The 13,548-nt window shown below is 46.9% G+C and overlaps 1 protein-coding gene across 4 annotated transcripts in view; it reads left to right on the forward strand.

Moving 5' to 3' along the window:
• The window catches only part of SPECC1 (sperm antigen with calponin homology and coiled-coil domains 1), a 422,681-nt gene that overhangs the window by 340,872 nt on the left and 68,261 nt on the right, over positions 1-13,548 (forward strand). For 3 of the 4 annotated variants that reach the window (XM_056135727.1, XM_056135726.1, XM_056135729.1), the window contains one exon: positions 758-891. The exons of the other annotated variant lie outside the window; for it this stretch is intronic. In XM_056135727.1, coding sequence (XP_055991702.1) covers positions 758-847 — 90 coding nt within the window. In that variant the 3' untranslated portion in view covers positions 848-891. Of the gene's footprint in view, positions 1-757; positions 892-13,548 lie in introns of those variants that run through there. 4 annotated transcript variants of the gene reach the window in all.

Below are 13,548 nucleotides of genomic sequence, written 5' to 3' on the forward strand. Positions count from 1 at the left end.
TCTTGACTGGTGCCCAGCATGCTAACCTACTGGTTCCTTGTTAAGTCTGAAATGAGTAGGGGCAGGATGGGAAGTAGTAGGAACAAACAGAATCATTCAATGATAACAGTTTTGGTCAAATAAATGGTTGCATTTTAAATTGGCTGTAGGGTTTGTGATCATCGCATTCTTGGGAATTTATCCTAAGGCACCAATGTTCAGAAGGGAACTTTCCCAGGGAGATGCTTGCTGCAAAGCATGTAAAGAATAAGTGGGTGGAAACCATCCCTCAAGCATTAGGTGACAGTCCCGCCTGTTGGAGTACGGCAGTTTCTTTGAGCAGCCACTAAAATGACAGCTGGCAGCAAAGTCACGAGTGTGGAAAGAGTTCCACCAGAAAGTGCAGCGCATACCACCAGACAAACATCCTACCCACTGTACTATTGCTCCTTCCACAAGGATTTTTTCTTTAACTGAGTCATAATAGACATAGAAGATTCTGTGGTAGGTAGGTATATAACGTAATGATTTGATATGTTCATATACTGAGTTTGTATTCATCACTACTTGGTCACATTTTTTTCTCCTGTGTTAAGAAATTTGAAGAGCTCCTGGCAGCATTTCCTTTGGATTGGACTGACCGTGTTTACCCTGTCTTGGTGTTGCCCGCACCATTGGTTCTGTGGGGCGGCACGGCCTGGTGGAGTTGGGCACTCCCGTGACCAGGCATGGGAAGGGGCTCTGGGGCAAACCTCTATTGACTCTTCCTTCCCCGCAGGAGCTCAGTGAGATGCTGTACACAGACCGGCCCGACTGGCAGAGTGTGATGCAGTATGTCTCCCAGATCTACAAGTACTTTGAGACGTAAGCCCGGAGGACCTGGAGCACAACACCCCACCCCTACCACTGCCTGCTGTGCTTCAAGGAAAGCCCATCCAGGGGGGTCCACAGCAGAGAGACAGCTGGGCTCCACCAGCACCCACTTCATCTCACCTCGCTTGGAGGACAGGTGGAGGACAAATAGAATTCCAGACCTGGCATTCTCCCCCCCCCACCCCAACCCACCGTGCTTATTCCAAGGGCCCTACATGGCTTCTCCACACCCAACCGGGATTCCGTGCCTAACCTGCACTGAGTCACAGCAAACTGCTCTTTCTAGTTCTTACAACAAATTCTGACTTTTCCCCTTATAACAACTTAGCACCAGCCAGCCCATCTCTTCCTCCAAACCACCCAAAGAAACACTAGAAAGCAAGCAAGCATTTGCTCTCAAACTGCCTGTAGATACACAATTCAGTGTCTGATGGGGAAATACACTCAGGTGCCAAGGAGCAGTTTCAGTGCCAAGACCTGGGTGAAAGTCCTGGGGTCTCGTCCCTCACTTGTGTGATTCCCAAATGTCTTACTTTCCTAGTAAGACAGGAAACCCAGGCTGTTTGCTGCAAGGGGTCTTGGGCCAAGCTTGCAGCCTGCAGGAAATCAGCACCTGCCCTTCCACTCACACCCACCTGCATTTGTGACACAGAACCTCTAGGGCACAGGAAATGGCGGGGCCTACCGAGTCTTCATGAATCTGCACAATAGGCTAAAGATGTGCGTTTCTTGAGTTGTTGTTCTTGAGTTGTTGCACAGGTGCAAATTTAAACAGAATTTCAGCTGTGGACTTAATCAGGCCTCCTACCTGTGTATGGCAAAATGAAGCCTTCGGGGTAGGCGCCTCTATCTAGAACCGAAGGTGGCAAGTGAAGTTTCTTTCCTTTAATAGGATCCCTTGCAGCAGCCCAAGCCCTATTCCCCTCTGGAAGTTTGGGTGCAGGTACTGATTGCTCCTTGTGATCTTCTTGGGAAATGAGATGGGTTTATATACAAATGAGGATGCAAGTCATGCAAGTAAGTCTGTGGTAGACTACTCAGCACCGCCCTCCCAGTCTGCTTTCCAAGCCCGTTGGGCCCTGGTCTCTGGGTCTCTGTGGTTCTCCTCAGATTCTTGATTCAAGACTCCCAGGGAGTTGGGTGCAGTTATGTGGACCTGGTTGGCTGTCCCATCAGCTCCAGCAGAAGAGCTGGATGGCATCAGGGATGTGATCTGTGGATTTTCAGAGTTTTCCTAAGAACCACTAAGGAGAGAGAGAATCCTGGCCAGGCTCCAGGGTGGAGCCATGCTCTGGGCAGTGTCAGGAGGTGACTCTGTTTCCAGATGGAAGCTAGAGGCACAATCTGAACACATTTAACTTGCCTCTTCCTGATGAATTTATCCAAATGGAAGTTATTACTTGAGTTGCTTTGTGCTGCTGGCTCTTTTGGATAAACTGATCTGTTTTCTTTGTCTAGCTTCTGACTTGCTGCCCATTGCAGGAGGGAATTAGCCCCAATAGTTGGGTTGAGTTGTTTGTTGTTGTGTTTAATCTAGGATTATGCAGGGCTTTGTGTGGGAGAGACATTGAGGTTTTTCAGATACCTGGAGGGGGTGGTCAGCTTGACTGGTGCCCTGTTTGGAGTGATTACCCTAGATGATTCAGAACTAACTCTGGGCACAGCTGTCTGCAGTGGTGGCCTCAGCCTTCTCCTCCCTCCACCCCATTCCTTTTAGGTTAAAAAGAAGGAAAGAAATATCACATGACAGAAAGGCCATGTGCAGTTTATTTTTGTAATTTAAGGAAATGCCGAGATTGTGCTTTCTTTGTCAGTGGGCGTGTATGGAGAAGCCAAAAGCTGTGTTCAGTCCACAGACACCGGGATTGCTGCAGGCAGGGAGGAAGGCTGGAGGCCACGGGACTGAGGGTGCGTGGGAGTCCCCAGCCTGGGCGGGCCACAGGGCAGGCTGTTTAATCAAGATCTTAGAGCAAAAATGAAGTTCAAAAGGGAAAAGGAATGAATTGAGAAAAAAAAAAATCTCAAATTGTGGCCCCCAGTTTTCTCTCCCAAGACATTCAAAAGCCAAAATACTCAACTTTCTTCCCATATCCTGTCAACCAATATTTCCTCATTTCAAATGATTAGGTGACTTTGCAAATATTTACTTCATATATGATTTTTTTTTCTTATAAAGAAAGATGCAAAATACAACACCCAAAAGAGTGCAGGAATTATTCTAGGACATAAAGAGAAGTTCCTGGTTCTCTCTTGCAAGTTGTTTCAACAGCATGAACTTGAGTGACCCCATGACAGTGTCATGACTGGCTAAAGGCCCTTTGCCCTCTACACTAAAAATGTCAGCCTTTTATTGTTGTTCTCTACTCCTCATGTTTTAGCTTTTGTTAACAACATTCAAAGTAGATGCCATCAGTTGAAGACAAAATTGTTCCCAAGTGACAGCTGTTTGCAGGTTCTCTTGCCCCCCCACCCAACCCCCTCTGCTGCAGGGAGCAGGCGCCTCTGGGCTGTTGCTAGAGCTCCTGGCCCGATGCTCACACAGGACTGAGGAGTCAGTAAATCCAAACCTATTTGCCAAACCCCATGGGAGTTCTTGCCTTTGCAAAGCTTGAGTGCCATTTTGAGATGAGTTATACTCTAACGGCTATAACCTAGCAAGTTTTTTAAAAGATATTTAAGGAATTGCATTTTCCCAATTCACTGGATATTTTACTTCTCTGACCCAAGTCAGAGTTTGGCTGAATCTGTAACATCCTGAGTCGCTAACCAATTTTAACTATGTTAGTTGAATGCAGTTGATACAGACATCTGTGGCATCACTTTTACAAAGAGCACACTAGATTATACCAAGCTTTGTCAGGAATTGACAAGCCAACAGAGATGTATTTAACTATTAACATAAAAATATAGGATAATGACTATAATATTTCTAATAAATATATTTTATTTCCATCTGATTATGCATGTTCTAGTGATATGTGTCATCAATATTTTCTCACTGTCGAGCACATTCCATCTGATTCCAAACGAGTGTCTTAGGACCAGCATATAACGCAGCAGTAAGTGTATGCCTGTGTGCATGACACCTGAGTATGGTCCCCAGTCCACTGCTGCATAAATACAGTACCTCAGTGTTCCTGTCCCTTTTCAGGCAGTGGTCTTGCAGCAACTCCACTCTCTCCAGTCCTGGGCAAGATGGTGTCCTTACAGCAGCTCTACTCTCTCTGGCTCTTGGAACGATGGGTGTGCTTCAGCAACTCCACTCTGTCTCTCAGTATCAGAGCGGCCCCATGACCTGCACTTGCACACACAGCAGTGCCCTGCCCTACTCAGCGTGTCCTGTGAGAGACACACTCTGCACATCACATGTGAGTCACGATTGAGGATAGAATGAGCACAAATGCCAGTGGACTGGGAGGCCGGTATGTCCCCACAGGACAGCACTCTGGGTAACCCTGTCAGGTGACACAATGCTCCTCAGGCATCACGTCGAGGCACATCCAGTGCCTACAGGGATGAGAAAGGGGTGGCCAACCAGTGTCTCCTTTACTCCCAGGCCAGCATTTGCTCCCTGCCTTCTCCAGAAGCCTCCCGCATCTTCTCAGACCATCACACTCTGGGCCAGACCACAGACACCACTGACTTCCTCTGCACTGGCAGGTGAGGGAAGAAATGCTGCTTGGCACCTGATCCCCCTCAGCTGTCTTCAGACACACATGGACATGTGCACACACATGGATGCAGGGATTTATTGCTGGCCAGTGTCCTCCATGCTTATTAACCTACTGTTGCTTGGGACCACAGGGAGGGGAGCGTCTGGCTGTGATCCTGAAGCTCGTCCACCTCGGTGCCTGTATGGCCAGAGCACAGATGCAGCAGCCCTGCTGCCAGGCATGGGGCTCCCGTTGCACTTTCTAGTTAGTAGATTTCTGCTGTCCAAGAGGACTGGGCACTTCTGCCACCAAGCTGCATGGCTGGTCAGCTATTTCCCCCTTTTCTATGTGGATGTTTCTGCTGCTGCTTATTGTCACTCTTCACTCTGAGCTCTCTGAGCAGAAAGCCACACACTTAGCTCTCACGGCCTCATCCTTCTAATTATTTCACAATAAAAGGTCCTAGATTATAGGGATGTAGTGAGACAACACAGCAGGTAGGGCATTTGCCTTGCACGTGCTTACCTGCGTTCAATCCCCAGCACCCCATATGGCCCTCCCAAGCCCCTCCAGGAGTGATCCCTGAGCTTAAAGCCAGGAGTAAGCCCTGAACATCAGCAGATGTGGCCCCAAAACCAAATAAATAAAATTGGTCAGAATTATTTGGTAGAAACATCTCAGCACCACCAAACTCCCATTCTGACTTGGAATCTCTCATCAAATTCTAGGAACCAGACAAATCCACCCACTTTTACTATTTCTGTTGGCTTTGTGAAGTTTTTTACAGCATGTTCCAGCTTGGAAAAAAAAATCCAAAATTGCACATGGGAAAGACCTTAGGGAAAAACTTAACTCAATCACCCAAAGATGTTCTTCATCAATTTTGCTTTTCTTTGCTAGCATTGCTTATGTGACCATGAATAAAATGACCTATTCTCAGGAGAATTTCAACCTCCCTCTTTCTTTAGATGAATTCAGTCTAACTCTCCTGCCCTAATAAAACCTAATTGAGTTTGTTTTTCCTAAAAAACTAGAATTATTTGTCCTGACCATCTTGCAGGGTTGGCTAAACAGTCCCTGCCCCCACCCAATGTTCATCTGGGACACTATTTATACTTTCCAAAAACTGTATCATCTGCCTATCAGAAAAATGAAGCAAAACAGAATGGCACATGGAAAAGACTCTCCACAACTTTTCTTTATTGCTGCTCATGATCTCAGAAGATTTGGCCGCCATCTGAAAAATCTTACCCTATCCACATCCGGAGGAGCCCTGTCCTGTGCAAGATAATCTGAGGGCCTGAGCCACTATCACACTCCTGGGGCCAAAGACTTGTCTGCTCACTGGAGCAGACTGGGAAGACTGTCTCCAGCACAGCACAGGGATGCTCAAAGAGGAGGAGGAGCTGCACTCAGTCCCAGAAAGACACAAGAGGGGGGCCATGGGGAGCAGGGCTGGGGGCTTACTCCAATTTTATCACTCCTAGTGACCCTAGGTTGTGGGGAGGGGGAACTTGACCTCCATCAGTCATGTCACACTCTGGAGCCCATTTAACTGTAGAATTTTCTTAGGGACTCAACTTTTCCCAAAATGGGTGTGTCATTAAAGTGGGGAGAAAAACAAAAATAATAAAATTAATTTTTTAATATTCTTTTAAAGGACTGTTGTACCGGGGGTGGGGGTGCGTGGAAACACCATATGCAGTGCTGGGGATCAAAACAGGTCAACAGTATGCAAGGCAAGCGCCTTACCACTGTGCTATGTCTGTGACCCTCAAGCCCACTTTTATTTTTTTATTCTTTTTTTAATTGAGTCACTGTGAGATACAGAGTTACAAAGCTGTTCATGGTCAGTTTTCAGTCATACAGTGTTCCAATATCCATCCATCCTCCAGCATAGATTTCCCACTACCAGTCAGTTTCCCTCCCATCACCCTCCCGCCAGCCTGTCTCCCTGTCTCTATGTAAGGCACTTTCCTTCTCCCCCCCCCCCCCCCCCCCCCCCGTCTCTCTCTCTCTCTCTCACTCACTGTCACTCTCTCCTCCTTCCCTTTAGGGCATTATAGTTTGCAATGCAAGTAGTGAAAGGTTATCATGTTAGTTCCTTTGCCTGTTTTCATCACACAGTTCTTATCCAGAGTGATCATTTCCAACTCTCTTTGTTATAGTGGTCCCTTCTCTATCCCAACTGCCTTTTTCACAAGTATTTGAAGCAAGTTTCCAACCATAGACCAATCCTCCTGGCCCTTGTTTCTACTGTCCTTGAGTATTGGTCTCATATTGTATTTTTATATCCACAAATGAGTCCAATCATTCTATGTCTATCTCTCTCATTTTCGTTTCACTCAGCATCATGTTCTCCATGTCCACCCATTTATAAGGGAATTTCATAATTTCATTTTAGTAACAGCTGCATATTATTCCATTGTGTATATGCACCATAGTTTCTTTAACCAGTCCTCTGTTCTCAGGCACTCGGGTTGTTTCCAGATTCCTAAGCCCACTTTTAATTCCCAAACAGGTGCCTATCTATGTTTGGGGGCTTTAAAAAAGCTGTTTAAGTGTGATGGTTGTCCCACACAGTCTCAGTCTGAGAGCTCATGCTGGAACAACTCTGAGAGGTCTGTATCATGTTTCACTGTCTAGTCCCATGGGTATCAGAACATGGAATGTGATTTTAGTGTTGAAAGTTATATTTGTTTGGGATACAGTATGTTTTCTAACTGCAACCAATTACTTTCTCTGATGCTTAAAGGTCAGGTGTTTGCAGGGAGGGGGTGCCAAAATAACAATTTTCACTCTAGTCCACCTCAAACCCCCCCCCCCACACACACACACACACCATCACCACCACTAAGCTGGGGTCAAGATCCTCCCATAGTGTTTCTTGGTAACCTGCATTGGCTACTCTTATCAGTCTCCCATGGCTGCTTAGAAGAAACCACCATAAACTTGGTGGCTTCAAACCTACTAATTACTTCTTTTTTTTTTTTTGCTTTGTTGGGTCACACCTGGCGATGCACAGGGGTTACTCCTGGCTCTGCACTCAGGAATTACTCCTGGTGGTGCTCAGGGGACCACATGGGATGCTGAGTATCAAACGCAGGTTGGCCGCATGCAAGGCAAGCGCCCTACCCGCTGTGCTATCACTCCAGCCCCAAAACCTACTAATTTCTTCTCTTACAATTCTTGAGGCCAGAGGTTTGAAATGCTTTCACTGAACTAAAACTAGCAGTTGGTGTAAATTCTTTCACTGGCCATGATCCAGAGACTCAAATTTGAAAGAGGTTAACTAGTTGCAGAGATTCTTCCAGACTGCACACAGGCTGAGTCATCAGGAGTACCCCAGAGGTGAGAGGGTCAGCACACCACCACCCAAACAGAACCTCAGCAGCCAAAAACCTTCACACTCCACAATTGCTGCCATGTTCCCGACCAGATTCCATTGCTCAGGATGTGCTTCATCCAGAAATTAATCTGTAGAGATACTCAGGTCTGTGGCTTTTGTGACTGAAATTTTTAGACTTTTACAGAGTCGGGGTTAGGCTACCTACCCCATCTCCCTGTACTTCCAGAAGACCTGGCAGTCGCATACATGCCCCTAAATGCCACCCAGTTAAAAATTTAACTCCAGGTGTATCACCCTGTTAAAAATTTTGGACTTTCCAGAAAGAGAGGGACAGACATAGAAAAATTGCATTCATCTGGGGAACATAAAGCAACAAAATAGGAGACTAACACCCAAAAATAGCTGAGAGAAGTACCAGGAGGTTCACTCCATGGCTTGGAGGCCAGCCGCACATGCTAGGAGAAAAGGCAGCTCAGATAGAGAAGGGAGCACCAAATAAAGGGAGCACCCTTTATTTATGCATGCTCAAGGTAGACTATAGACTGAACATGATTGCTGCTCAATGCCTCTTTTGAAAACCACAGCACCCAAAAGGAAAGAGAGAACAAAAGGGAATGCCCTGCCACAGAGGCAGGGTGGGATGGTGGGGTCAGGGGTGGGAGGGATACTGGGATCAGTGGTGGTGGAAAATGGGCACTGGTGGAGGGATGGGTACTTGATCACTATAATTGAAACCCAAGAACAAAAATTTGTAATTCTACAACTATACCTCATGGTGTTTCACTAATAAATTTTTTTTTTTAAATTTTGGACTTTCTGGAGCGTGTGGCTGTAACATCTCAAATTCTGCAATGGTAAACCAGGAACATTACACCAGATTGGATGGGATGTAATATAGAAGTCATACGATGTCAGTTAACAAAATATCAACACAGAAGTTTTCTTTTTTTTTTGCTTTTTTGGGTCACACCCGGCGATGCTCAGGGGTTACTCCTGGCACTTCATTCAGGAATTACTCCTGGTGGTGCTCAGGGGACCATATGGGATGCTGGGAATCGAACCTGGGTCAGCCATGGCCACATGCAAGGCAAATGCCCTACCCGCTGTGCTATTGCTCCAGCCCACAACACAGAAGTCTTTACCTGTAACAACATCTTAGTAATCTCCTATCTCAGGGCTTAATAACTTCATGGTGAGATATACAGTCTTCACTTTATTCTGAGGAAACATTTTTTTGATAATTCTTTTAACAAATTATAACAATCAATATACAGTTAATTATTAAGGGTCTGCTATGGGGGCAGGCTTAATGAGTGGTTGGGAAAATCGAAGATAATAGTGGTGAGAAGGTGCAATGGTGGTGGAATTCGTGTTGGTATACTGAATGTCTCTTATAAATCGTCATGAACAACTTTGTAAACCACTGTGTTTATATAAGGAGTAAGGGGAAAATAGAAATTTAAAAAAATCCAATAAATAAAACTAGCAGTAGATAGGGTAGCTGGGGCTCTAAGGAAACCATTTCCTTACTCTTTTTCCTGCCCTTGACCTTCATGTCCCACTTTCAATGGCCCCTGGACCCTTCCTCCCACTTCGAAACCAGCAATGCAACATTCCTGGTCAGCTGCAGTCACAGCTCCCTTTTGCTCTGATTTCAAGATCCATGAGATTAAATCAGATGGGGACATTTTCCCCATCTCCAGGCCCACATCCCTAATCCTATCAGGGCAGTCTCTCACCATCTAAGGACACATATTTACAAGTTTTAGAGATCAGGCTTGTGGAGACTGGAGATTTAGTACAGTGGGCTAGGGAGCTCACCTTACATGTGACCCACCCAGGTTCAATCCCTGGCATCTCATATGGTTCCTCAAGCCCCACCAGGAATAATTCCCGGTGCAGAGCCAGGAGTAACCCCTCATCATCACTGATTGTGACCCCCACACACACATAATAACAAACCTCCCCAAAAAAGAGAGAAGCTAGGGTTGAACATCTTTGGTATCATCATTCTGTTCACTACAATCATCTTTCCCATATTCTTCCATTAGCAATGCATGGGACCTTTCTCTGTTTCTTAGTTTTAAATGCCAGCTAAAGAATCACACTGGCCTTTCTTTAGGCCCCCATACTACCTATCTGAGCTTTATTTTCCATATTAGACCCTTTGACAGGTCACTCACCAACCAGAATGTGGGTCGGGTGCCTGACACTGACCAGTCAGAGTGAACAGATGATAAGTACTGGACATGGCCGCCCCACTCAAGAATAACCAAACCTCTTGCTGCCTTAGACCATCTTCCTCCAGTGCTAGCATGTCCCGTGAGATGGAAATCAGCGTAGGTGACAGAACCTTCTTGTGCCACCGTAGCTTTTGGAGCCTTAATGTCAGTCATAGGCTGAGTAAGTGCCCAGTTTAAAGGGAAACCATTGAATAAGATCAACAGTAGTCCTAGATGGGGACTAGGCATAGTTAGGGATGGGATGTGGGTAAGTGGTTCAGTGCCTGCTTTGTAAGCTTGAGGTCTAAAACTTGATCCCTTTCACCTACCTCCCCTCCGGCTGGGTGAAGTCTGGATCGTGGAACCACAAGTGCTCTCTCGAAGCCTCCCCATCACCTGAACTAAAGTCAAGAAAGGGAAGGGAGGGGTAACTGGAAACAAATGTATTGAGTTGATTTTATTTTTAAGTTTAATGATTTGCCACTTTGCTGATGACATCGTTCTAATAACACCAAACATTTGCCAAGCAGCACAAATGCTGGCTGACTTCGACCGTGAGTGTGGAAAGGTCGGACTACAACTGAATCTCACAAAGACAATGTTTATGAGAAACAGTCTCGTTCCTGACGCTCCATTCGCTCTCAACGGAACGACCATCTCTGAATGCAACAGTCATCTGTACCTAGGTCAAGTCAACATGACAAATGACCTGGCGCCTGAGTTGCACAGGATGAAGAGAGCAGCTTGGAACGCCTTCAAGAGCATCAAAGAAATAGCTAAGAGGACAAAGAACCTCCAGCTCCGCGCACATCTCTGATTTCACTGTTCTTCTTGCATTAACTTACGCCTCAGAAACCTGGGCCCTATGAAAACAGGATGAGAATGCTATTCGGGTCTCCCAAAGAGGAATCAAAAGAGCTATGTTTGGAGTATCACGTTTCTTTCAAATGAGAGAAAGAATCCAGAGTTCTGACCTCTGTTGACGATCAAGAATCAGGGATGCTGTCTCGTTTGCCAAGGCGTCAAAAATCAGATGGGCTGGACATGTAATGAGATTTGGAGATGACCGCTGGATTAGAGCCATTACTGACTGGATGCCACGGGATGTCAGAAGACCGCATGACTGCCCACCTACCAGATGGTCAGACTTCTTCGTCAAGACCCTGAACGATCGGTTTTTGGCTCTTCGTGTTCCTAGAACAAACAGATGCCACTGGGCTACACTAGCACGCAACAGGGACAAATGGAGACGTTACTGGCGCCTGCTCGAGCAAATTGATGATTAACGGGAGGTCAAGTGATCAAGTGATTTGCCCAGGGTAGTTCAGCTGGAAGAAAGCAAAGTCAGAATTGGAACCCAAGAAGTCTGTCGCTAAAACCCACTCTGCTTTTTGGTTATTTTTTAATTTATTCACTTAAGTTTTTTTTAGTGAAGAAAAATAGTTTTTATTGAACAAACCTTGCTTAGAAGGTGAGGAAGAGGAAAAGAAGAATTATGTGTTCAAGAGAAAACACAGTGTTCTCCCAGGTGGAAACAAGCAAGCCTAAGAGACATAGAGACCAACAAGTATGATACATGTTCAAAGGATAACATGGACTTGCAGAGTTCACCCCAAAGCCCACTCTTGCAGCCACTGCTTGACCGCCACCATCTGCGCCTGTCTTGGGAAACAGGAGTGACCCGAGAAGATAGCTGTCATTAGCAGCATCACCCTTCCATTCAGGGTGATGCTGTTTAACACATTCCTTGTGGCGTCTTAGGTGGAAAATAAATTATTCCTGTAAACGGGTTCGAAATGAGTTACTGCTTTGACATCTCAAGTACATCCTAGTTAAATGGGAGCTTGTACATGGTGTATGGTGCTGCCAGCAGGTCAGTCTGTACCTGTCAGGCAAGTGCATCAGCAGCCTGATGGTGCCTTCAGACTTCTAGATATCCAAAATTTGCTGCTGTGCCTTTAGCCAGACCCCAACAACTTGGGGCCAAGTTTACCAAGAAAGTAAACGGCCAAAAGTTAAGTATGTGGGAAACACACCCACAAACCACCTCCTGCTCAGCCATATAATTGGAGGCAAGGCCTCTCTGGTTCCTGATCAAACCTCTTAATGGCCATAATCCCAGAACCCAGCAGCTTTTGGCAGAAATGCGTCTGGTCCCCGCAGTAGGTTTCAGGCACCGGGCCACCCCAGGGGGGAAAGGGTGCTGTCCCTCCACCTGCTCCCTCTTGGTGGCTCGGTGGCTGCCATCCTCCAGAGGCCATTGGACAGTCAGGTTTGGGTCTGCAGTGACAAGACATGTGGGGCCTCACAGGATGGGGGTGTGGCCGGCCCTTTCCTCCCCACCCCAAGGAGAACCCGAGTAGCCACCCACCTACGGCCTTTCTGGCTCCTGATCAAGCTGCTTAAGGGCCATGATCCCAGAGACTCAGAAACAAATATCAGAACACAGCAGGTTTTGGCAGAAATCCCTCCAGATTTAATTGTTAAAATTTCAGAATTCCAAAATTGTGCAGATACAATCGCGGCCATGCGACATCATATGTTATTCATAACCAGCAATAGAAAACAAATTGTCTAAGGTTGCCTTTTTGGCAGATCTGAGTTGGGATAAAATCCCAAATAATAATGGTGGTTCTGGTGTTGAAATATTGAATGTAGTCAAAGTAGAGAGAGAGTAATGTGGAAGTCATCTGCCCCACAGGTAGGGGGAGGGTTTTGGGGTGGGGGTGTACTGGGGTTTTTGGTGGTAGAAAATGGGCACTGGTGAAGGACGGGTGTTTCATCATTGTATGACCAAGACTTAAAACACGAAAGCTTTGTAACTGCTCTCATGGTGATTTAATAAATAAATTTATAAAAAAGAAAAAAAAGGGGGGGATCTTATGCAAGAATTTCAAAGCCTTGCTCAGAACCTACCTAGAACACCTCCAGGTTCCAGTCCATTGGCCAAGGTGGTGTCATGTGGCACCACCCAGCCAATCAAAAAAGGTCAGTAACTGTAGCCTGGCCGGGTTCATGGACTGCATCCACGAACAGATGTTCGTGGAGAGGCCACGCCACGCTCAGAGGGCTGCGGGGTAGCTGCAGCGTGGGGCCAGCATGTCTGAGGCCCCGCCCCGCCTCCTCACTGCAGGCGCCTCGAGCCCACACACTGTGCATGGGAGATGCCCTGGCACGGCCCTCAGTGCTAGTGGGCAGTGGCTCCTCCGTCCCCTGCACTTCCCCGTGGGGACAGACGTGGAGTTGCAGGCGTCCCGCCCGGGCTGCCTTACCAAGATACCGACCCCAGATACTCAGTCTGCTGAGTAGGGTGTTCCCTTGGGGGGACTGGGGGGGGTGTCAATTGCCGCTCCCCACAGTCGCGGGAAGCAAACAGCGCTGGGCGTGGCGGCCCGGGCGCGGGTGCAGGCGCCTTCCCGAGCTCCTGCCCGCTGCAGTGCAGCTCCGCCTGCCCCTCCCTGCACCTGACTAC

Source organism: Sorex fumeus, unplaced genomic scaffold (genome assembly GCF_029834395.1).
Source record: "Sorex fumeus unplaced genomic scaffold, SorFum_2.1 ptg000122l, whole genome shotgun sequence".
In the NCBI taxonomy this organism is placed as follows: domain Eukaryota; kingdom Metazoa; phylum Chordata; class Mammalia; order Eulipotyphla; family Soricidae; genus Sorex; species Sorex fumeus.